Here is a 25,718-nt window from a genome sequence, read left to right as displayed (position 1 = left end):
GCCCAAGGGAAGATCGGAGCGTGTGATCAACGGGTGGATTGGAACGATGTCTGCTGTTGTGTGGTCGTTGCATGTGCCGGTCCATTGTGGTGAAAATGGAGCAGAGTCAGAAAGAAAAACATTCAATTTATTGGTCAGTATTAGTCGTTATACTCACCTCTGGTCATAAGGTCCAGGTCATGACTGGAAGATGGAGGTCCCATATACAAGCGGCTGAAAAGAACCTCCTCCGTAGGGTGGCTAGGTACTCCCTTTGAGTGGAAGTTGGGAAAAAGCTCAGTGTAGAGTCGCTGCTCCTCCACATCCAGAGGAACCATTGAAGTGGCTCGGGTATCTGGTCCAGATGCCTCCTGGGTGCAGGACCTCCATGTTCCAGGCAAGTCCCACTGGGCGGAGACCCTGGGGAAGACCAGGTACATGTTGAAGAGACTACGACTCATAGATGACTTAGTAACACCTTTGGGTCCCTCCAGAAGAGCTGGAGGAGGGGGCCATAGAGAGGAAAGTCTGGCCATGTTTGCTTAGAAGGCTGCCTCTGCAATTCCAGATGAATGGAAAAAGATGGATGTTGCTGCAAGTTTCATAAAAGTTGGACAAGAACTTTTGATGAGAAATTTAGCAGAAAAACTATTAAACTTTCAAAGCTAACTGATGTTTAGTCAGAAACATTATTACCTGGAGAGGATGTACCTGACCAACTATCCCAAGACCTACAGCAGCATCACTTGCAAGTTAAGCTCATTTGGTAGATAACTGCCAAAAACCTGTGTGCAGTTATGAAAAAAAATGATTAAAAGTTTTTAGGTTTAATTTGTTCAATTTTGGAAAAAAAAAGAGACATTAAAGGAAAATCTTGGTGTTTAAATTTATTACTTGTAACCCAATTTTAAATGTCATTCAATAGAGTCTTCATCTTTGGCCTAGATCACGAGTCAAAGTAAAGGCCCGGGGGCCGGATCCGGCCCTCCGGGTAATTCTATCTGGTCCTCCAGATCATTTTATTTTATTGTTATTAATGACCTGATGTTATCTTGTGTTCATTTCTAACTTGTATAATTTTGACAACATATATTTTTATGGAGAGTAAAATATTGAAAGTTATTTAAGGTTTAAGTTGATTTATTCTAATTATGTTAAAAAATTACAGGTTTAAAGTTTTAAAAATCATCATTCTGATAGCTTTTTGGACTATTTTGGCATTTACTAAGATTTTTAGGCTATTTTAAAGTATAGGTGCTATTTCAGTTACCTGCTAGCTGTTAGCATGTTTTTTAGAGTGTGTTTTGAAGTTTGGCTAATATTTACATGCTAGCTGTTTTGCCTAATTATGGCTTTTTTCAGTTTAGTTTCTGTTTAGAAGCTTAGCTATTTTTTCAGCTACCTGCTAGCTGTTTTAGCTAACCTAAGCTTTTTCAGGCTATTTTGGCATTTAACAGATATTTTAGCTGGCCATCACCTTCAGCGTTTTCAGCTTTCAACCTCAATGTTTTTAGCTATCAATTTCAGCATATTTAGCTATCAGTGGCCAATCTCAGCTTACACCCTTCATACTAGCATTATCACACATAACGCATTATATCTTGTTCATAATTATGTTTAAAAGTTACAGTTCAAAAGTTTTTAAAATGTAGTCTCAGAGTGTTTAATAAATGTTTATCCTGTTTGGCCCACAATCTAAGATTTGTTTTGGATTTTGGGCTCTTGTGCGATTGAGTTTGAGACCCCTGGCTTAGCTGAACACTGGTGTCCATGGTTGTTTCTGCAGAGTTTGAATCCAGATACACTTGAAATCTCATCAAATCTGTTAATCCTGGTTTCATTCTTACAATTAGTTAAAAACCAGTGACCTACAGCTAATCTATCCCTGACTTTAAAGTCAAATCAATTATCTTTTGATCTATTTTCAAAGTCTTCCCAGTGGTCTTCATCCTGATGATGCCGTTATTAGCTAAAATCAAAAAGCTGAGTCATGTTATAGGACATAGTTTCTGCAGAATGGCAGGAGTTCATAAGAAATTTATCTACGAGTTGTGATCGGGACCATTGGCTCTGTGCAAGCCTGTCCCCACTTCCCATCATCCTTTTGTTTACACTCTCCTCTGCTAGCTTACAACCCCTCACAACCCTAACTTATTGGGTGGAATTATATAAGTTTGCTTCCTCCCACTCCCTTTCAAGCAATCTACTTGTGATTCAATGTAATGATATTTTTTTTTTTCATGTATTGTTCCTGATTGCTTGAAATAAACCATTTCATTCATGTTGAGCCATATCAGAGCCATCCAGCCGTATAGTATAGAATAAATGCTCATTTAAGCTTAATTTTCTTCATCTGAAAAACACCACAAGTGCAGCATTTTTATTAGAGTGTTTCTCTAAATTGATAGTTTTTTCTGTACTTTTTCAGTTTCTGAACACAAGATAAAAGTTGGTTGAGACCAAACTTAGAAGACTAGACGTTTTAGTGGTCTGATATCTGTCGAAATACAAAATGCAGTTGCAGTGTGTGTGTGTGTGTGTGTGTGAGAGAATCTGTGTGTTTTATCCAGAGCTGAAGGTTGAAGGAGGGAACGATGAGTTGGCTCTTTCCTCGCTCTTCTCTTGTTTTTGGACTCTTTTTGCTCTGACTACATTCCAGCCTCTTCTGAGTAAAAAAGAGAAGCAGACACATGGATATATGAAGGTGTGTGTGTGAGAGAGAGGAGGGGAGGAATGAATTAAAGGCTTGCTTGCCCAGCCTCAGACTGTGCAACGTGTCTGCTGCTGCTGCTGGAGGATCAGATGGCAAAAGCTGCTGCGTCTCCCTGCAGCTCATCTGCTCCATAATGGCTGCTCTCTGCCTAATTACAGCTCACTTGCAGCTGGACCGGCACTGCACACACAGTTCGGAGTGGGGGGGACCAGGGAGCTACACATATACACCTTTATTTGCACTGGGGGAAACACTGCCGCTTTAAAGGGCTTTTATTATTTTCAGCCAAAAACACTCATAATGTCTGTAAACCCCGCAATTGTGCAGGTATTTGACAACAGGGGCAGCGTCAGCTCGCTCCCTGAAAACACGCCAACACCTGGTTCACCCAGAGGCTCTGCTGCCCTTCGCAGTCTGTCTGTCTGCCGGCATGTCTGTCCCACTTTTCATTCACTCCAATCCAAAGTTTTCAGCCTCTGCACTTTTTCAGTCAAGGAATTCGGCTGGTTTGATCAGGGTTAAAGAAAACAGCTTGACTTTAGTGGGTTGATTTTATGTAAACAGTTTTCCCAATTATGAGAGTCGTCTCAGTATCTCTGCTGTGAAAACTGTCTTTGAAGATATTAAGATACTGAGTTTTTGTGTATCTGGAAGTACAAGAGAGGAAAGAGGAGTAAGGACAGCAGCGTGGATACTCACAGCAGGATCATGGGACCACCAGAACAGAACCAACCTTCTCCATCCAGTCATTTACCTGCTCATCCCTTCATCTATTACCCATTCATTTTACTTCCACTCTGTCTTTACCCATCCATCATCTATCATCTATCTATTCATTCATTCAGTCAATCTCTCTATACATTCAGGCCATCAATTTACTCACTATAGACAAATTCACCCGTTTTCTACCCATCTATCAGCCGTTCTTCATCTATCCATATGTTACTCATCTCTTATCTATTTATCCTTCCATTCATCCAACTGTTCATCCATCCATCCAACTGTTCATCCATCTATCAATCCATCCATCAATCCACCCATCCATCCATCCAGCCAATCATTCGTACATCAATCCATCCAGCCATTCATTCATCCATCCATCCATCCAACCAACTTTTCATCCATCCATCAATCCATCCATTCAACCATATTTCGTCCATCCATCCATCCATCCATCCAACTGTCCATCCATCCATTCACCCAAATGTTCATCCATCACCCATCCATCCATCCATCCATCCATCCATCATTAATCCATCCATCCATCCATCATTCATCCATCCATCCATCCATCCATCCATCATTCATCCATCCATCCATCCATCCATCCATCCATCCATCCATCCATCCATCTGTCTGTCCATTTATCTATCCACTATCTTTCTGCTATACATTTGTTCAATCATTATATCCTGTCCTTCATCCTGAAAACGATCAGCAGGCCCAGCCACACCTGAATAGAGACTTTAAACGATCATCTGTGTCTCTTGGAAACAACATGTCAATTCCTTTATGGTCAGATGTGTACAATAAAAAAAATCCTGTATGAAGGTCTTCTGAACTGACATAGATCCATTCTTAAATAGCAAAATCACTATGTTTATTGAAAGTTTGTGAAAATTTACATACGCTTTTAAGCCCAGAACATAGAGCGAGAAAACTTTGTGTAACAAATCCAGTGGCCAACAGATTCCTGTGTTGCAGTCCTTATATGTATGTTATTCTCCTTAAACATCACTGAAACCACAGATTCAGGATAAACTGAACCTTTAAAAGAGCTGCTCCTTCTGGGGAAATGCATTTGATCTCAAGGTTGATTAAGTAGAATTGATTGTTGACACAAAAAAAAGTTTTCCAGATTTGATATGATGTCCTGTTTTGGCATCTGTCATGCATGTGTTTCTCCTAAGTCCCCACATTTTGAGGAAACAACTTGTTAAGGGAAGATGCTAAGAGGAGGATAATCTCAGAAGAGTGTTACTGAGAAACCCAGGTTCTGGATGTAAAGAGAAGCTCCTGCACCAGAACCAGAATCTGAGCTGATGCTGGAAACCCAAGGTGATGTCCAACTTCAAGTAAGATCGTGAAGAATCAGGAAGTTGAGTGGAGTGAGCATCAAAGCTGTGGCAGAGGACCCTCCTCAGAGCCTTCGGTGCTTCTGTGGATCAGGTTTCCTCTGTGGAAAGACCTCCTTTCCTGTCATCCAAACCTTCTGTTGTGCAGATATAGAAGGAGGGATCTGTTGTTTTTTTCCTCCTTCAGCTTTGAAGGAGGCGTCTTTTCTTGTCTTCCCTAAACGTGAGCAGCTGCAGCAGGCTGCGCCCCCAAGTTGCTCCAGTTCTGGAACCTCCCAGCTCTTCAGGCTCCCATATAAAAAGTGTGGTGGAAAATGAGTGCAGGCAGTAGGGTGTTTTCTGCTGGGGTCAGGAGGACTTTGGACAGACGAGCGGATCCTGCCCCAGACACCCCTGTATGAGTGGAGTGTAGCAGGAGAAAACATCCCCAACTTTCTTCCTCTCTTGCCTCAAAGAGTCTACATGTCAGGTGGCATCTAGACATGTTCAGCTTTGTGGATTTGCGGCTGCTGGCGCTGCTCAGCTCTGCGGCACTCCTGATCTCAGCGCAGGGCGAAGATGACAGTAAGTTTCATCAGTGTTTCTTGGAGCTTCTCAGCCCTTTTCTTTCTGACAGCGGGACTCTGTTTTGGGCCGGACACCGTTGAGATTTTCTGGAAAAAAAAAACAAACTTTGGTGGCTGGTGCTGCTTTGTCTCCAGACGCGCAGACAGATGTGGGGTTTTTACAGCGCAGGGTAACACATCAACTCCCCCCCACCCTTCCAGAAATGCAAGCAGAACAAGTTGCTGCGTGCTTTCAACTTTTTCTTCCAGGCAAGGCTTTTCTGCTAGAGACAAGTCACAAGGAAAGCATGATGCACAACATTTTTTTCCATCCATCCCAAGAGTAGTAAAAGATATTCTTTTTTGCTTCTCACATGGACTCATTCCTCTAGTCTTTGTGCCTCAGCTAGTCTACCACCCCTACAGATACGAGTCTGAGTGATGTGGCAGTAATGAGCTTGCCTAAGGCCAAGGACTGTTAGACAGGTGAGATCCATGGTGAGAAAACACAGAGGGGGTAGCAGGCACAGTCTTGCCTGCAGGACTCACGAAAAGCTCGAACCCACTTTAGTTTAACATCTTCAAGTGTGTAGATCAGCTCTGGCAGCCCAAAGCAGATCATGCATCGGGAAAATACTTTCTTCCTCTGAGAAGACAAAGGAAACAAGAACCATACAGACACAGTCAGCTTTTCCAGATGTTCCTATCGTCTGGAACAGACTCAGGAGTCTAAAGATGGGCCCCGACCCTCACAACAGTGTGTGAGCGACACCTACAGGCTCCTTCTGCACCTGCACTAGCCACATCCCCAAAGCTCTTCCCTTTTTTCCCCTCTCCTCCTCCTTTTCACTTTCCTTCCACTCCTTTTTGTTTCCTGTAATTGCAAACACATGTGCTGTGTTTCCATGGGCTGCTGCCAAGCTGACGGGCCGCTGCTGCTTTTCCTCTCTGAGTTCAGCACTTTGGCATGCTGGAAGATTTACAAGCACTCTGAAGACAGGCCTGGTCAGAGGCTAAAGTCTGCAGAGGAGTGTGCAGCACCATGCGGGTCAGAGAGGAGGACAGGACCCTGCTCTGTAGCTAAACCATCTGGAGACATCTGCCTTGTCCTTGGCTGGCGTGTTCCAGCGTGCAGCAGAGGCTGACCTGCACAGGGCACAGCAGGCTATCACCTCTGACCCCGTCGGTTTTTAGTTTTTATTTATTTATTTAAGTTTGGGGCTCATGCAGCCGTGCACTTACAGCCTTTTTCATTCTTTTACTCCCTCAATGTTAATGAAAACTGAACATAGTGATACAGAAATATATTGTTTTCTGGCAAAAAAAACTACTCGGTAGTTTAGGGAAGTATATCAAATCTCTTCTGAAAATGGCTTTTTCTCCCCTGTGCTTAGTTGTTCATGACATTACTTGTGTCGCCCCCTGCAGGCACAACCAAAACCTGCTCCCACGAGGGTCAGCTATTTTACGACCGGGATGTGTGGAAGCCCGTGCCATGCAGCATCTGTGTGTGCGATAACGGTTCGGTCCACTGTGATGTTGTGATTTGTGAAGACGTGACCTGCGCCAATCCTGTCATTCCCAGTGACGAGTGCTGCCCAGTCTGCGCTGACGATGGTATGAGCCTTTCAAGTTCTTCAGAAAACACATGAAGGTCGCGGTTCACAGCCAAGCTGCTTTGACATCTCTAAAAGTCTGAACTTTATTCGACACCTCACAAAGCTCATCCTCAGGATTTATCTGAGGGTTTTGAGCTTCATGTTTTCTCCACCAGACCTTCAAGTGCTTTCTGTTTTGTCTCATCCCATTCTGCAAAATATGGAAGAACACATTCATACAATACATTCCTAACTAAATGCCCTTGATTTTTCTCTTCAGACTTCCCATCAAGTGTTGGGGGGGTACGTAGCATTATTTATACCTAATACTACTTTTATTATACTTGTTCCTTTAAAGTCATAATTTTTCACTAAATAGAACCACTCAATGATTATGGTCCGAAACATAAAACCAGCAAACAATCACCTTTTGTATGATAAGTGGTTGGATGATGAAGCTTATATTTCTTCTTTTAACCACAGGGGCCCAAAGGACCACGTGGGCCTAAAGGAGAACGGGTAGGTCCAGTGATTTTCATCTTTAGATTGTATTTGCCAGTCAGGCTCTCTGAACTGATCCGGCAGTGCTTTTGCTGGATGTGAGGCAGCAGAATGTGTCCGGACTAGAGTAAAAACAGGCCTCAGACATGTGAAGACAGGATCAGTTCCAGGGCAGCTTCCACACTCAGCTTCTCGCTGCTCTCACTATTCGTTTTTCTGTGAGAACATTTTCATGAAGTTTCATGAAGTTGTTCTTCAGCGTTAATGATTATAGGAAACAGGGAGCCTGAAGGCATCGAAGGAAACACAGCAAAGTTCAGTCTGGGTCACAGCTGCAGAAACTTTGACTCATTTCAAACATTAACCAAGGCAATGTTATTTATTTTTAATTTTAGCAACTGTTGGACTGATGCTATCTGAGATAAAACAAGGATCAGCGGGATTATGCCAGAGTGAGATGCAGATCTGTCAAATACTTGATCTCATATAGGCAATAATCAGTATGATTATTTTCAGATGGAATTTTTGATAGCAACGAGATGTTTTTTGGAGTTTTTTGTGTCAAAGACAATGGTGTTTGTGCCAATCCTTACATGAACGCCCTGTTGGCTGATGTTCAGTCCAGTTTTGGTTGATCTCATTTTGGCTGATGGATGTGCCAATCCCAATGACCGTGGAATGGTCTGTAAAGAGAAAGATGAGAAATGTTGAAGATTAGAGACCGTCATGTGACTCAGTCATGTTACACATGGGTCAGGTGTTTAGACTCCCTCCTGTCATGACCATGTGGTCTAACTCATCCTTCTTTTTCTCAGGGTCCTGCTGGTCCTCCTGGCAGAGATGGTCAACCTGGCCGACCTGGTCTGCCTGGACCTCCTGGCCCTCCTGGACCACCTGGCCTTGGCGGAGTAAGCTCTCATTTTTGTGTTTTTATATGGAATGGGTATTTGGCTGCTTCGTACACAGTCAGAGCTTAAGACCATAGTCATAGGTCTCAAAGTACCCCACTGGATTTTGGGTAGCTCTTATGTCCAGGACAATATTCAAACACAGCATTACTTTGAGCTCAGGTTCCGTAGAGGAAGAACCCTGTGAATGATGACTCTTCTCACTTAAGCGTAAGATGTCCAGGAAACTGTTCAAGAACGTCTCTGCCTTGACAAAGATCTTGAGTCTGGAACAGAACGTTGGTGCTGATTGGCAAGCTGCTATAACTACATAGATCTTTCGTCAATACACCCAACTATTGAGTATAGGTTTACTCGTAGGTTGTTGGAACATTTCCTGATGAGTCTAAACGTAACGTTTCAGAGCAGAACCAGGTTAGCCTCAACAATTGGTTCTTCTTAAGGAACAATAGTAGCGCCCGACTTTACCAAACCATTAGGCCAGAAATAGCCCACATTTGGTTTTACAGTTCTTCCCATGTAAGACCACAACATGACCCAAAAATCCTGAACATGAAGCAAATATTTACCCCCACCACTCTATTCAGATCTTACACACAACCAACGTCATGGTACTCCATCATTATGGAGGTCTTCTCCAATCATCCATCCTTAGTCCTTATTAGGAAGCATGACACTCCTGCAGACATTTTCTTGCGGGACCATTCAAACTCCTGCACATTAAGATGATGTTAGATCTTCTTTGATGTTTCGAAGAACACAGATCAGGAAGGAATATTATCATGTTGCCTAAATTAAAGATGTCATCCCTGGATCACTAAGTGTCTTCTGATATTCAACAACAATCTTGTTTTTCCAGAACTTCTCCCCTCAGATGTCTGGTGGCTATGATGACAAATCCCCAGCTATGCCTGTCCCTGGACCCATGGTGCGACACACAGACACTCTTATTAGTCTTTCTGTGTTAGTGATGACTCTGTACTTGACCTAACCTCTGCTTGTCTGACAGGGCCCAATGGGACCACGTGGTCCTCCTGGACCTCCTGGTGCTAGTGTGAGTACAACTCTCTTCTGCACCCTAAATAAGAATACTTAAGGTTTAGGAAAAAGGATTTCATGACCTCACACACTTCCAAACCCTTCAATACTATACCAAACCACGCCATACAATCTGTCAGTGGTTCTGAAATTAGTAGTTCCCTCACAGCCGTAGGCCTGGTGGTTTATTTTGCGGCCTACTCCAGTCACATGTTCAAGTATCATTAAGGAAGACAATAAACTCTCATTTGACTCGAAGGGGCGCATAGCCACTTCCCTCTAGTGTCTGAATGTGTGCATGTCTGAGTGGATAAATAGGTAGGAGGTAAGCAAGTTTAAGTAACAACTTGTCGGAAACAATACACAAGTATGGGCTATATAGCACATCATACTTTACAAGGCATTACCTTACTATGCTGTACTGTACTGCACTGCACTATACTATACTCTACTGTACTATACTATACTACACTACAGAATATTATACTATACTGTGCTATATTATACTATACTTTACTATACTATGCTGAACTGTACTATATTATACTACACAACACTACACTACACTATACAATAATGGAAAGTACTACAGTACATACTGTATGTTTGTACTGTACTTTATTGCACTGTACTGTACTGTACTATACAACACTACACTACACTACACTTCACTATACTATACTATACTATACAATACTATTCTATACTATACTATACTATAATAATAATAATGCATTTTATTTGAAAGCGCCTTTCAAAACACTCAAGGACACTGTACAAAGTTATATAATATACTATACTGCACTTTACCAGATGGTTCCATTCTACAGTGTTCCCCATGCAGGATTGTCAGAGTGCAGCATTCTTCATGATCTTCTGCTTCCCTATTCCAACATACCTGCCCTATAGGACGGTCATTTTCATGCCACTGCATGCTCAGCTGTGAGCTGAAGCAAGGCTGGGAAACAGTGAACACCTGAACATGGTGTATTCTGAGGACCAATTGGGAGAAACACTACATTAGTACTTTAATCTGCACCGAGTCAAGTTGAGAAAGATGTGAATATCTAACCAAACAACTGAACAGGTTTTACCTACCCAAACAACATAAACTTTTAGGACCAGCATTAGAAATGAATAATTAGAGTAAAAACTAACAAATTAAAACAAAAGTTGATTTCTGAACTAAATGTGATTCTATTTGTATTGCATTTTGTTGCTGTTTTACTCTGATTGTATTCTCAGTGTTGAGTTTTAGCGAACCCAAACAGCACCCATGTGTGACATCATATTCTGCACATATTTGGGGCTAGCACATTCATTTTTGTGTGTCTATAGATCAGATTTATTTATATCAAGAAATACTTGGATTAGTCCTAATAGAATGATACTAAAGCCAAGATAGTTCAAAGGTCGCATGAGGCCAGAGCTGATGAAAATAACATTTAGGTCAATATTACTTACATAAAAGGTTCTTTAGTGATGTGATGTAAACAGATGTCCCATTATGAGAACCTTTGATTACTGTTCACTTAACAGTCAAGTGAAAACTGCTAACAACTGACTTCCTGCGCTCAGTAGCAGGAGAACAAGAGAAAGTCAATATATTGATATGTGGCCTTACTAATGGAGCGGTTTGTTTTCTACAGGGACCTCAGGGATTCACAGGTCCCCCTGGTGAGCCTGGTGAGGCTGGATCTCCTGTAAGTGTTAAATACAGATTACAGAGTCCATCCTTTCATCACAGGTTGTTTGTATGTGCATTCTCTAAAAATATGCATTTTTTTATCCAGGGTCCCATGGGACCACGTGGAGCTGCCGGCCCCCCTGGAAAGAATGGAGAGGATGTAAGTAGATTGAATCTCCTAACATTGTCAGGTTTGAATCCTCAGTCTAGATCAAAGATGTCCGTTAACCCCTTATCCTTCTCCTTTATCTCATCAGGGTGAATCTGGCAAACCTGGTCGTGCTGGTGAACGCGGACCTCCTGGCCCACAGGTAGATTGTGTACAAGTCTGCCAGTTAGCACAACTGATCACAATGAAAGCAGAGCTGATGTCCTAACTTTGCTTGATCTCACCAGGGAGCTCGTGGCTTCCCAGGAACCCCTGGGCTGCCTGGCATCAAGGGACACAGAGTGAGTATGAGGCTCCATAATCGCTCTGCACAACAGCAAAAGCTGAGACATCTCACGCCAGCCGTTGTAACGTTTGCTCATCTCCTGTGTGCTGTAGGGTTTCAGTGGTCTGGATGGTGCAAAGGGAGACAGCGGCCCTGCAGGACCCAAGGTAAGCACCCCTGTTCAACAGTAACTGGCATGTGACCAATGAGCTCCTGTTAAAACCTTAGCAAAAGCTTATAAAAAACAAGAAGAAACTTTTGTTAGAGTTCTACCAGATATTATCAGTTTAAAAGTATCCTTGATGTTCTACTTATACCAATCTTAGATATGAGCACCAAATCCTGTTTTTTTCTGTTTATGGTCTTTAAAAACTTTTATTTGATTTGATATAGCTGCCCTCTGATTGCCTCAGTTATAGATAGAGGAAATCCATGAAAGTGTTGTTGCTGATTATATGCTTGATACAAGCTTTCTCCTGCTGTTGAAGATTGACCTCCCCAGAGGTTGGTCAAAACCTGCATCAAGTCTGTAAAAGATCTAAAAAGCACATTCTTTGTGTTTCATTTTAGGGTGAGGCTGGAGCTCCTGGAGAGAATGGAACTCCTGGTGCTATGGTGAGGACACAAGCACACCCCGACACTACAGCCCTCGCTAAGACCTTACTGCTAACCATGACTCTGACCTCCCTTTCAGGGACCTCGTGGTCTGCCTGGCGAGAGAGGCCGTGCCGGTGCTACTGGAGCTGCTGTAAGTGCTGCAGCACCAACATGGCAACATCCTGGATAATTATCTATAAATATACGGTAACATTTGCGTTCTGTTGCAGGGAGCTCGTGGTAACGATGGAGCTGCTGGTGCTGCTGGACCTCCCGTAAGTCAGTCCTTCTATTACAACTCTAACAGAAACCAATCCAAATATAGATGAGTGTCTTCAGGAACTTTTCTTTTCACTGTCACTGATAAAAAACACTTTGCAAAAATCCCTTTACTTGGTCAGCTGTGTTACCATAGCAACCAATTAAAGACAATCAAGCAACGTGAACGTTTTTACTTTTTATACTGCTGCCATACCATGTACTTAGCTGGCTAAATTGGCAGTTTCTGAGCCACAAGAGTTTATCTGAAGCACTTGACCACATTACCCATGCTAGCACAGCATCAAAGGAAATGTCTTTGTTTGTCTAAATCCCTTTTGTTTGTGCTCAGGGCCCCACAGGCCCCGCTGGACCTCCTGGATTCCCCGGTGGCCCCGGAGCAAAGGTATGAGGATTTTCAAGATAAATAACAACTATTATTATTGGAAAACAGCAAAAACATACTTTTAAAATGTTTTTTTCTGCTCTCTTCTGAGTTAGGGAAGTTTTCTCTGACATTTGATTAACAGTGTGACACTACTACTGAGTTAAAAATAGAAAAACAAACTTTACAAGTATGGAATTGATCTCAGGAGATAGTTATCTTTTTCTGGGTCAAGGTGAAGGAGCTCTTGAGTGGAAGTTCTGACATTTGTGGCACAATTCTGTTGCGCCTTTAGTCATTGTTTATATCATATTAAGTCTTTGGTTAAGTTATTCTGTCCACCTCTTTCTACTGTTCGTTTGAAATCCCATTTTAACGTTCTCTACAGTCATGGATCATCAACATTTGTTTGACTTCTTCACTTCCAGGGTGAAATCGGACCCCAGGGTGCTCGCGGACCCGAAGGACCTGCTGGAGCTCGTGGAGAGCCTGGAAACCCCGGACCTGCTGGTCCAGCTGGTCCCTCTGTTAGTATTATGCTTAAATAATATTTTTAAACTAATTTAACATTAAAAAATGTCTAAATGTTTGCAACTTTTTTGTACATTCAGGGAAACCCTGGAGCTGATGGAGCCGCTGGAGCAAAGGGAGCCCCCGTACGTCTCTTTTTTAAGATATTTATGTGCTATTATGTGTAAAACAGATGAAGAAGGCAGAAAGACAAATTTGCTGTTGATGGACTGAAATGTGTGCTTGTGCTTTATGGAGCTGAAATCCAGTTTATCTCTGTCTACATTGGATGATGTGACTATGTTCTGATCTTTGCTGCCCCCTGCAGGGTGCTCCTGGAGCTGCTGGAGCTCCTGGTTTCCCTGGACCACGTGGACCCCCAGGACCTCAAGGTGCTGGTGGTGCCCCAGGACCCAAAGGAAACACTGTAAGTCAGCTGTGAGCGTAGAAAGGAAGCAGCTTACAAAAATATAAGTAACAAGGAAACAATATATAAAGTTATCTGTTTTTAAATGTATTTGACCTTGATGTTTTAGCAAATAGCTGCTATTTCCTTTTACAATTTACCTTGTGTTATTTGTCGTTAAGCTTTTATTTTTGCCTTTTATTAATTGCTGTCCATTAGGGAGAAGTTGGTGCCCCAGGAGCCAAGGGAGAGCCTGGCGCTAAGGGAGAGGCTGTAAGTCCAGGAGAAATAAGCAAAACGTTTGCTATTTTAAAGTATTAAGCATTAAGCTGATGTGAATTCTGCAGGGCGCTCCAGGTGCACAGGGACCCCCAGGAGCCCATGGTGAGGAAGGCAAGAGAGGAGCTCGGGGAGAGCCCGGTGCCCCAGGAGCCCGTGGAGCACCTGGTGAGCGTGTAAGTACCTTTTCTCATTTTCTTTTTTACTTTACATGTTTGATGTTATGCTGAAAGGAAAACAATCAATACATTAAATTATTAAAATAATTGTATTTTATGAATCTTTTAAAAAATCTATAAATTAGAGAATCATCCTATTTGTTTGGAAGCCATGTCTCTTTCCCAAGTTTTTACAGCACAGTCCCTATGACGAATGATGTAAATACAACAGAACAGTCTGACTGAGTGGTCAGAAAACTTGAATCAATCAACAGCTCTGTATCACAGGTTGTTGATAAGTTCTGTTCCTCAGTTTTTTTGTGACAAAAATTTTGTTCGGTCAACAGGGAGCTCCTGGAGGTCGTGGTTTCCCTGGCTCTGATGGCCCAGCTGGAGCAAAGGTAAATTCAAAACGACACAAACACGGGATATGTCCAGTTCAACACCTCAATAATCAACAAGGTTTCTATTTTCTCTCTTTTCTGTTCCCTCCCTGACCATCACAGGGTGCCCCAGGTGAGCGTGGTGCCCCTGGTCTTGTTGGACCCAAAGGTTCAACTGGTGAGCCTGGTCGTACTGGTGAGCCTGGTCTGCCCGGTGCAAAGGTGAGATTTTCTGCAGTGAAATATTGCCAGATTTTACTTCTTCCTCGTAATAACACTCTTCCACTGCTCTGCAGGGAATGACCGGTAGCCCTGGAAGCCCTGGACCTGATGGCAAGATCGGACCTGCTGTAAGTTCATGTCCATCGTTTTTTTTTTTTTTGTCAGCAAATTGTTAACATTTAGTTTGTGCAGTCGTTTATATTTTTGGTAAATGCTTTTATCAGGGAGCCCCTGGACAAGATGGCCGCCCTGGAGCCCCTGGCCCAGTTGGAGCTAGAGGTCAGCCTGGAGTCATGGGTTTCCCAGGACCTAAGGGAGCTGCTGTGAGTACTGTTTCAGCAGGTTTTTTTTATTGATTAACTGAGACAAAAAAGTATTCAATCATTTCTCTTTTGTGTTTTACCCCAGGGTGATGCTGGAAAGCCTGGTGAGAGAGGAGTCATGGGACCCACTGGTGCTGCTGTGAGTTGTTCTCTTTATTTCACTTGATTCCATCCTTTTCTTGATATGCTTAAAACTAATTCTGACTTCCTATCTGAAAATGCTTTTTTGGATTTAGGGTGCCCCTGGAAAGGATGGTGATGCTGGTCCTCAGGGTCCTCCTGGACCTTCTGTGAGTCACCACAGTTATCATGTCAAATCCATATTGAGCTTTACCACCATGAAGCTTCAGTGTGTTGGTGTTGTTAGTTTTGACACTGTTTGCCCATCCTCAGGGCCCTGCTGGTGAGAGAGGAGAGCAAGGACCTGCTGGTGCTCCTGGTTTCCAGGGACTTCCAGGACCACAAGGTGCCATCGGTGAGCCTGGCAAGCCTGGCGAGCAGGTAAAAACCAAAGGGGGGTGAACTTATAAATTCCGTGCCGGTGTCCCGAGTCAACATGAGTTTTAACTTTTTACTTTGTCTTTTTATACAGGGACTTCCCGGTGATGCTGGAGCCCCAGGACCAGCTGGAGCTAGGGTAAGTTGTTGTTTTTGCAGACCATCACGTGACCACTCATACCTTGTCATGAGTGGTGTCAACTGGCCAGTCAAAGCTAGTCCTTTACTGCATTATTCACATTAGCAAGAACTTAAAATTTCAAGCAATAAATCAGTCAGAAATCCAATGCCTGTAACATAGACGCTCCGACCACATGCATGAAGAAGATTTAAAGTGACTTTTCCCACATAAACCAGGAAGCTGTAGTAATTACAATTAAACTTTGATTACCGACAAGCCAATAATATGTCCTTTAAAAAAAATCCCACTCTGGTTACCTTCTCGTCTATTTTCAAAGCATTCTCAGTCTTATTTGAATTATGATGAGGTAAACCTTCATTTTCTTTATAAATGCTCCCTATCATCAGAACGATGCTACAAGCCCATGTTAAAAAACACCAAAAACACAATTTTCATCATCTTTAAAGGCAGCTGAAAATATGCTCACATGATGTAAAAACAAAAAAATCCATCCAGACATTCAGCATTTTAACTCAAAGTAAGCTTTCTATTAATAAAACAACCGTATCCGTCAAAACAACTGCAATGAATCTTGTTAAATGTGAATAATAATGAACTCACCATCCTGCAACCTCTCCCCTCAGGGTGACAGAGGCTTCCCAGGTGAGCGTGGAGTACCTGGCCCTCTTGGACCTGCTGGAGCCCGTGGATCCCCCGGTTCTGCTGGAAACGATGGTGCCAAGGTCAGCTTCACACAACAAAAGGATCAAGGAATTTCTAATTAATTCACTGTATTTGGAATCAGAATAGCATTAGTTTCTGACCATCTTTTTGTCTATTAGGGTGATGCTGGAGCCCCTGGTGCTCCTGGAGCTCAGGGTCCTCCTGGACTGCAGGGCATGCCTGGAGAGCGTGGTGCTGCTGGACTTCCTGGTCTGAGGGGAGACAGAGTGAGTTTTCCCTGCTCTAAATTTCAATACTAAAATGTAGGTGTGCTAAAAAATGAAAAATGGGTTTTGAATAGTCAAATCATTTGAATGAACCATCGATATCCCTGAAAAATGACAATCTTTGGGTAACTTACTTGCCTTTGTCTTGCCACAATCTAGGGCGATCAAGGAGCTAAGGGAGCTGATGGAGCTCCTGGAAAAGATGGTCCCCGTGGCTTGACCGGACCTATTGGACTTCCTGGACCTGCTGGAGCACCTGGAGACAAGGGAGAGCCTGGTGCTGCTGGCCCTGCTGGACCTGCTGGAGCCCGTGGAGCCCCTGTAAGTAAAAACATTTGTAGAAATGATTGTTGGTTGACTTCACAGAGACTAAAATTAAAAATCTTCTTTTAAAGGGTGAGCGTGGAGAATCTGGACCACCTGGACCTGCTGGATTTGCTGGACCACCTGTGAGTCATTTATACATTAATACTTATGCTTTCTCTCTGGTTTTTTTCTTAGATTCTTAAATCAAACTGTCTCTAAACTTGTGTTATTTCTCTAAATGACAGGGTAGCGATGGACAACCTGGTGCCAAAGGAGAAGCTGGTGAGAATGGTGCCAAGGGAGATGCTGGTCCCCCAGGCCCTGCTGGACCAACTGGAGCTCCCGGACCTCAGGTTTGAGGATTTTTTTTAAAATTATTTTTGTCATTAAGAAAAAATCACAATTAACTAAATGTGTATTTTGTTTCCCATATTGAGTTCTTCCAAGTTGAATGACTGTATGAAATGCTTATTTCAGGGTCCCGTTGGAAACAATGGAGCTAAAGGAGCACGCGGCCCCCCTGGTCCACCTGTAAGTCACCTTCCTTATTCACCACAACCACCTTTTTTTCTTTAGTTGGACATTTTTAGCTTAATTCTGGGAGGAAAAACATTACCAATGATTCCAAAAAACAAGCCAAGAAGTAATCATTTGTTATCTAGAAACTATTAATTATGGACAGAATCTGGAGAGTTGCTTATATGATGGTGGGTGTCCCTCCACATCTGACTTAAATGAACACATGGAAAACTCAGACGAACAACAGAAAACCAGAAGCCACAGCTAAGTATTTACAGAGCTCAGTTAACTAATTAAATTGTAACAGTTATTTTTTTAGAAAAAATAAAGGAGACTTTGATCATAATGCACATTTTGTTGCTAATCCATCCATTTTCTTAACCTGCTGTATCCCTTCTGGGGTCACGAGGTTGCTGGAGCCTGTCCCATATAAAGATGGGTGAAGGCGATGAACACCCTGAACAGGTTGCAGTCTGTTACAGGGACACCCAATCACACATACACATTTAGAATCACAATTTAACCCACGAACCATGAAACAACTGTGGGAAGAGGGAGGAGTGTCTTGAGAAAACTTGGAGGTGGCATGGAGGTGGAAGATTCATGGTTTTGTCTTGTTTTGCTACCACATGACCTTAAATCATATGGTCACAAAGTCAACCAAGAACTTCTTTAGTTGGTTGCCAAAATACTCGGACAAGAATGAATCAAGCGAAAGGTCAGCTGGAGATCTCAAGCTTTTCAACAACTCTACAACATGACAAAAGGAGAATTATGGTTTAGACACAAATTAAGTGCCGGAAGAAAACTGCAATGAAATCTTCTGTTTGATGAAGGAGTTGCAGAAAATTCCTGAAAAATTGTTACATTCAGAATAGCTATGTCACCACCATACTTTTATGACAGTAAATGTCAACAACAGAAAACAAACAAGGTTACTTTAAACCTCCCTTCTGGCTCCTTTGTGTTCAGTTATGATAAAGAAGTTTAAATGGTCATTTCAAGCTTCTTTAAAGTTATTCTTTCTAACTAGAGGTTGTGAGATAAAACTAGTGTCAAGAATACGTCAATCTTAGTATTTTTATTTATTCATCCATAAATAACTGACTTTTTTTACTTTTCCTTCCTAGGGTGCAACTGGTTTCCCTGGTGCTCTTGGCAGAGTTGGACCCCCTGGCCCCGCTGTAAGTCTCTTTCATTGTTCAAGCCTGAAGTTTAGCAGCTCTCCATAAACTTCAACCCTCACAACCTCCATCCTCAGGGCAATCCCGGACCACCTGGACCCAGTGGCCCAGCTGGCAAGGAAGGACCCAAAGGAAACCGTGGTGAGACAGGACCTGCTGGTCGCCCTGGTGAACTTGGTGCTGCTGGACCTCCAGGACCAGCTGGGGAGAAGGGTAGCCCTGGTGCTGATGGTGCCCCTGTGAGTTTTTTTCCTTGTAGTTGTTCAAAATACAGTAATTGATAAATGTTTGAGTGATCTGAAATAGTATACTGTCCTCTGCAGGGATCTGCTGGTCTGCCTGGACCTCAAGGTATTGCTGGACAGCGTGGTATTGTTGGTCTGCCTGGACAAAGAGGAGAGAGAGGCTTCCCTGGCCTGCCTGGACCTGCTGTAAGTTCCTTCAAAAACTCCATAAATATGCATGCTTCCATGAAAATTAAATTCCTTAAATTTCAAAGGAATGTCGAGAAGCAAAACTGACACTGTCCTCAAGTCAAATATAATTCAGTCAAAGATAAAAGTGAGCTCAGTTGACTTTTATCACTATGCCCATAGGGAGAAGTTGGAAAGCAGGGACCTCTTGGTCCTGGTGGTGAGCGTGGACCTCCTGGACCAGCAGGACCCCCTGGTCTGGCTGGAGCCCCTGGCGAGCCTGGACGAGAGGTATGACCCATCAAGGCTACAGGCTTTTAAACAGCTCTTATAATTCATCTTGTTTTATTTTTCAGCCTGTTGACATTATGGTTTGACTTCTGTAGGGAGCCCCTGGCAATGAGGGATCAGCAGGTCGTGATGGAGCCCCTGGACCCAAGGTGAGCTAATGAAAGGTCTGACCAATGTAGCTGAGGCCCATGTAGTCATCAATATTGATTGGCCATTCACCCATTAGTTTTCAGTTGTTTGATGAAAAAAAAACTCTTACTCTGCTCTCACACCAGAACAAAGTACTGAAATGTTGAGTTTAACTGCTTTGGTGCTGCGTTTTAGGGAGACCGTGGTGAGTCTGGCCCCTCTGGAGCACCTGGTGCCCCTGGCCCCCCTGGAGCTCCTGGACCAGTTGGACCCGCTGGAAAGTCTGGTGACCGTGGAGAGACAGTAAGTAAATTTGACCGTGGAAGTGTGATTTTCTTGGACCTCCTCTGAAGAGTATGCCTTTTTTCTGTCCTACAGGGACCTGCTGGACCTGCTGGTGCTGCTGGCCCTGCTGGCCCTCGTGGACCTGCTGTAAGTGACACTCTAAAAACAGAAAATAATAGTGGCTGTTACAGCAAATCTGCTGAAAACACTCATCCCTTCTCTTGTTTGTCCTAACAGGGACCTCCTGGACTTCGTGGAGACAAGGGCGAGACAGGAGAGGCCGGAGAAAGAGGCATGAAGGGACACAGAGGATTCACCGGCATGCAGGGACCACCTGGACCTTCTGTACGACACCTGACCCATGAGTTCAAAAATACTGAACACAAAAGAAACCTACTGTACAATGTAAGAATAAACTATTTCGGTTTTGGGACTCATAGGGACCACCTGGAGAGCAAGGACCTGCTGGAACTGCTGGACCTGCTGGACCCAGAGTAAGTTGTCTTTCTCAGACTCTTCATAACTGTTGTAGATTCATTTTTTGAGATCAAGCTTTAAAACTTTTCTTCTTGCTGTTTTTAGGGCCCTGCTGGATCTGCTGGTACTCCTGGTAAGGATGGCATGAGCGGTCTTCCTGGACCCACTGGACCTCCTGGACCTCGTGGTCGCTCTGGAGAGATGGGACCTGCTGTAAGTCTGACTATTTCCAGATTATAGTTTTCTTCTAAGATAGGCACGATCAAAAGGTGTAATCTGTGGCATTCTACTTTCTAAAAATGTTTTAGGGTCCCCCTGGTCCTCCTGGACCTGCTGGAGCACCTGGTGCCCCCGGTGGCGGATTTGACCTTGGCTTCATTGCACAGCCCCAAGAAAAGGCACCTGATCCCTTCCGCATGTTCCGTGCTGATGATGCTAACGTTCTCCGTGACCGTGACCTGGAGGTGGACAGCACCCTGAAGAGCCTGAGCCAGCAGATCGAGCAGATCCGCAGCCCTGATGGAACCAGAAAGAACCCCGCCAGAACCTGCCGGGACCTTAAGATGTGCCACCCAGACTGGAAGAGTGGTGAGTACAGAGTTTTTTTTGGACATTGCTTGTCTAGTGTGTTTCTACAGAATTTCTGATACTTTCTAATCCCCTCAGGTGAGTACTGGATTGACCCAGACCAGGGCTGCACTCAGGACGCCATCAAGGTTTACTGCAACATGGAAACTGGAGAGACCTGCGTGTCACCAACTCAGCGTGAGGTTGCTCAGAAGAACTGGTACATAAGCAAGAACATCAAGGAGAAGAAGCATGTCTGGTTTGGAGAGACCATGAACGACGGCTTCCAGGTAAAAGACTATTTCTAACAATTCCTTTGACTGTCCCCTTCTTTTTTTCATATAGATCAAACTTCATTTGTATGCTAAGATTTTGTAATGCCTCTTTATCTCCTCTCCAAAATCCCTGCAAGGCCCCAGTCAGTAACTCCTCCACTTGTGTTCTCTTCTGTGTAGTTTGAGTATGGCAGCGAGGGCTCTTTGCCAGAGGATGTCAACATCCAGCTGACCTTCCTGCGCCTCATGTCCACTGAGGCATCCCAGAACATCACATACCACTGCAAGAACAGCGTTGCCTACATGGACGCTGGTGCTGGAAACCTTAAAAAGGCCCTTCTCCTCCAGGGTTCCAATGAGATTGAGATCAGAGCTGAGGGTAACAGTCGCTTCACCTACAGCGTCCTGGAGGACGGATGCACGGTAAGGCCCACTCTCCTCGTTGTCCGACTGAAATACATTGATAAGTGGCAAAAATGTTCACAATTACAATGCTGCAGGACCTAAAACCTTTAAGTTATTAGTCATAAATATTTTTTAATGCTTGCTCAATATAAAAAAAGCTATTTTCTAGACACTAAAGCCTCCTCTTCTCTCCTTCCAGTCACACACCGGTACGTGGGGCAAAACAGTCATCGACTACAAGACATCGAAAACATCTCGTCTGCCCATCATTGATATCGCTCCTATGGACATTGGTGCTCCAGACCAAGAGTTTGGCCTTGAAGTTGGACCCGTCTGTTTCTTGTAAAAAGAGAAATCTGGACTTGAAATTGTTGTGCGTGTGCGTGTGTGCGTGTTTTGTTTTTTCTAGCAGTCATCTCTTCCCCAAAAAAAAGTCCACCAACACATTGTTCTAATGTATTTTTCTGGAAAAACCCAACCCTTGCTCTAGATTCTACACGTTTCCAGCCGGTGGTTGTTCCGATGACCCCCTTTGCCTTAAACCTGCACTACAACAAGAAAAAGAGAGCAGCAGTGCAGTGTCATCTGCACTGTCAGCTTTGGGACCACTACTTTTTATGTTTTTGAATCTTTTTTTTTGTTTGTTTTTCCAACGCAAACACCAAGGATCCTGTAGAGAAGACATTTCGCTTCACTGGCAGCAAGAAAATAATATATGCCTCTGTAAAATGTAAAAAAAAACACTTCTCCCCTTCATTCGGCCACACCAGGCCTCCATGGAGTTTACAGAAACACACAGGTGACTTTTGTATTTTTTTTTTTTAACCCCTCTGCGCCCTGCAGAATGAAAGGACGGTCCCAGCAGACAGAACTCGGTTGCTCTGTACCACGTTTCAGGTGATGATGAATAAAAGGTGAAACTGACAGCTACGGGTGTCTCTGTTGTTCTGCACTCCTGTCCCAAACTGGCCTCGCCTCCATGTCTTGTTGCAGCTGATGTCATTTTACCTTTTGGCTAAAGACGAGTCACATTAAAACCACCTGCAGACAAAAATGGGTTTGAACCTCTATTCTGAGTAGGAAGTAGGGCTACCTCAAACAAAGGAAATCAGAAAAAGGGAGGCGTGGTGTCGACATGACGTGGAAGTGTACTGACACTTAGCAGGAGCAGTTCTACCTAAGACCAAAGGTGCTATTGTCTGTTGGAGGTCTGCTGACTGCACTGCAGTGTTCAGCTCAACAATGGTGCTAAATCCAACCCAAGTTTTTGCTTGTGGAGTCCAGAATGACACAGATTCTCTGGTGTTACAGTGCCGGCAGGCAACATGGATCTATTTCTTTGCTCTCTGACTTCCCATCATCCTTTTAGCCCACTCTTTCATCTGTTGTAGCTTTTTCTTGTTCTCATCTGCTTCTAAATTTCCAACCAAAGATTTGAATTCATGAGCAGTTTGTGAGACAAGTTAGACGGACACACTCCTGGGAGAAAACACCACAAAAGGATCTGTACCTATTTTGTATATGTATAATAAATTGAGATGTTTCTAATTATTTTGAATGCTGAAATAAAGCATGTTAATTCGTCTAACAGTGAATCCTGTCTAATTCCATCGTTTACAGCGCAGCTTCAACATGCCAAAAACAGATCAGGTTCTGATTCATCTACTCTACACAGAAAAAGAGATGTGGTCTTAGTCTCACCCAGCTGTCCTATGATTCATAAGTATCATAAATATACTCTGTAAGTGCAGAGAGTTGGAGAAAAATAAGAAAAAAAGAAAGCATATCCCACCTTTTTAGGGGCAACCTTCCAGCCAATTAATCCAGAGATGTCCATAATCCACGAGAAAACTCTAAATAGTCCACTCAGGGAGATGAGGATCTAAAAAACCAGCTCCAGTCCTCCAGCAGTGGTCAGAGCAGCAGTCTGGATGGACTGTGGAGCTGAGAGCTGCTCCACAATCAGCCTGCTGGCACCCGCCGGGTTCACAAAGACCCCGATTGTCCACTTCGGAGGAAGGAGGAAGGGAGGAATCTACCTAGGACCTGCGCGTAAGTATGCACTCCCAGCGGGATCCTGGATTAAGACTGCAACAGCATGGCCACTTGGTCTCAGACCTGAAGAGAGGAATGCTCACCTCTCCAGTTTCACAGCACAGAGGAGGCTCTGTGTGAGCAGAGAAACGCTCTACAGACATCAGAGGCTTTCCTGTGGATGATGTTGATAAGAAGAGGCCAGAAAAAAACAACTGTAGAGGAAGATGAGGTGAAGGCTCAGCATGGAAGTCTTTCCATGTTTGTGAAGCTTTTTCATTTATTGACTTTTGTCTGTTATTGTTCATGGGGGGTCAGAAGCAAATCAAACTGTGTACTTCCTAAGAATAATGTTGTTATTCGGAAACAAAGTTTGGAGCTTTTTTGCATCATTTTGAATAAATATCCACTGATACTTGATCAATCTGGGGGAGGATTATCAGCAGATTTAAAATATTAATGCAAATATTGACAAAGATTTTTAACAAAGACTTCAGTGCAGTTCTGGGTCTGTGTGACCTGCAACCACCTTCAAACTCTGATGAAAACTCTGGAAAAAACTGTTCAACTTTTAAAATCCTGTTTATTTGTGCACTTTAATGAAAGAAATAAAATAACTTCTAAAAGAGTTGCTTAAGATTGCACTCAGTTTTTCACTTTTAAAAGAAAAAAAAATCAATTTAATTTGAAATAAAAAAAATGCAGCAAGTTAAGCATGTTACTTTGACAAAATAAAAACTAGTGATTTTTTGCCATTTGCAATTATAAAAGCATTACAGAAAAATATAACCGTGATAAAAAAAGAAGCAATGTGTCACTATTGGTCATTTAAAGTGATAGCATTCTAACATTCTAACAGTCCCTTCACAAAATTATAAAATAATGTTGTATATAATATTTTTGGCCTCTTTACAATGATGTTCTTCCATCAATGATATTACAGATCGGATAAAAAAAAAGTACGTTATCTGTCCATCAGAGCTCTAATTTAAAACATTAAAAATTAACTATGAATTATGATAAACCTGAATTTCCGAACACAGGATAATCTTGAAGTACCACTTTCTACACCAGGGGTCTGCAACCTGCAGCTTTGGGGCCTCAAGAAAAAAAAATACTTTAGATTAATCAAGTTATGACTGAGGTATACCTCGAAGATAAACTATGTCAAGATTTTTACATTCCTGATGTCTTGTTTGTGCTTTGCTTCCTCCAGAATACACAGATTTCAAACATTTGGTAAAAACTCTGAACTTTTATAAGTTTAAAGGACATATTATCTTATGCTGCATTTTGGAACAATCTGGCTTTAATTTTGAAAGGTAATCATACGAGCTTCAGTCAAATGTAAAAAATAATTCCATATTGTAAGAAAATACTAGTTTCTCTTTATATTTCTGTTTATATTCATGCCAGAAAAGAAACACAATTCATATGTGTTATTTAAAAATACATTGTAAAGAATGCACAGCAGTATCAAAATAGGACTTTGCGGTTCCTTCTACGTTTTGATCAGTAAAACATAAACCCAAATGTCTTTTTTACCGTGAATTGTTCCACACCCCTGATGTTCACTGGAAAAAGTGAAACATTGGATCAATTAATAAAAGCTATGTAATTTGTGACATTAAAACATATTCATTTTTATCAAATTACATTTTAAAGCTGAGTAAGCAATTAAATCAAAAACATTTTTGATAAAATGTAGCCATTTTAACGTTAGAATCCCTGGAACTTTCAGCTTCTGCTGCAATGCCCCCCTCCCCTTCTCAAAGTAGTGTTGTGGTGATCACCTTAAACCAGGGGTATTCAAATCCAGCCCTCGAGGGCCAGTGTCCTACATGTTTTCCTACCAACCTTCCATTGAAGCTCCTTATTGGCTAAACATACCTGATCCTGGAAATTAGCAGCAGAAAAGGCAGGATTTCTGGAAAACCTACAGCACAGAGGCCCAAATCCAGGCCTCGAGGGCCAACTTCCTGTAGGTTTTCCAGATATCCTGCCTTATCTGCTGCTAATTTCCAGGATCAGGAATGTTTAGCCAATGAGGAGCTTCAATGGAAGGTTGGTTGGAAAACATGTAGGACACTGGCCCTCGAGGCCTGGATTTGAATACCCCTGCACTAAACCATCTACAATGACTTCGAGATTTCGCAATGCAGATTGTAAGGTTTAAATTTGCAGGTGAAAGAAGTATTTTTAACACAGACAAATGCCTTTAAACCATCAACAATGACTTCCTGCTTTCGCAATACAGAATGTCAT

The 25,718-nt window shown here is 42.8% G+C and overlaps 1 protein-coding gene across 1 annotated transcript; it reads left to right on the top strand.

The window, feature by feature from the left end:
- The first annotated feature begins 5,072 nt into the window (after positions 1-5,072).
- LOC112138211 (collagen alpha-1(I) chain) lies at positions 5,073-23,007 on the top strand. Its single transcript, XM_024260784.2, has 49 exons — positions 5,073-5,331; positions 6,741-6,929; positions 7,191-7,213; positions 7,394-7,429; positions 8,227-8,319; positions 9,179-9,247; positions 9,329-9,373; positions 11,007-11,060; positions 11,151-11,204; positions 11,302-11,355; positions 11,441-11,494; positions 11,592-11,645; positions 12,049-12,093; positions 12,173-12,226; positions 12,306-12,350; positions 12,686-12,739; positions 13,147-13,245; positions 13,330-13,374; positions 13,557-13,655; positions 13,854-13,907; positions 13,982-14,089; positions 14,419-14,472; positions 14,578-14,676; positions 14,751-14,804; positions 14,901-14,999; positions 15,085-15,138; positions 15,236-15,289; positions 15,393-15,500; positions 15,592-15,636; positions 16,263-16,361; positions 16,461-16,568; positions 16,728-16,889; positions 16,964-17,017; positions 17,120-17,227; positions 17,352-17,405; positions 18,524-18,577; positions 18,655-18,816; positions 18,901-19,008; positions 19,174-19,281; positions 19,377-19,430; positions 19,606-19,713; positions 19,789-19,842; positions 19,933-20,040; positions 20,136-20,189; positions 20,278-20,385; positions 20,481-20,760; positions 20,839-21,029; positions 21,195-21,437; positions 21,619-23,007. The coding sequence occupies exons 1-49, from the start codon at positions 5,250-5,252 to the stop codon at positions 21,763-21,765; spliced, it is 4,341 nt and encodes a 1,446-aa protein (XP_024116552.1). The 5' UTR covers positions 5,073-5,249; the 3' UTR covers positions 21,766-23,007.
- Positions 23,008-25,718: the final 2,711 nt, after the last annotated feature.

This window comes from Oryzias melastigma, unplaced genomic scaffold, assembly GCF_002922805.2.
Source record: "Oryzias melastigma strain HK-1 unplaced genomic scaffold, ASM292280v2 sc00323, whole genome shotgun sequence".
Classification (NCBI taxonomy): domain Eukaryota; kingdom Metazoa; phylum Chordata; class Actinopteri; order Beloniformes; family Adrianichthyidae; genus Oryzias; species Oryzias melastigma.
This window is presented reverse-complemented; position numbering and strand designations above follow the sequence as displayed.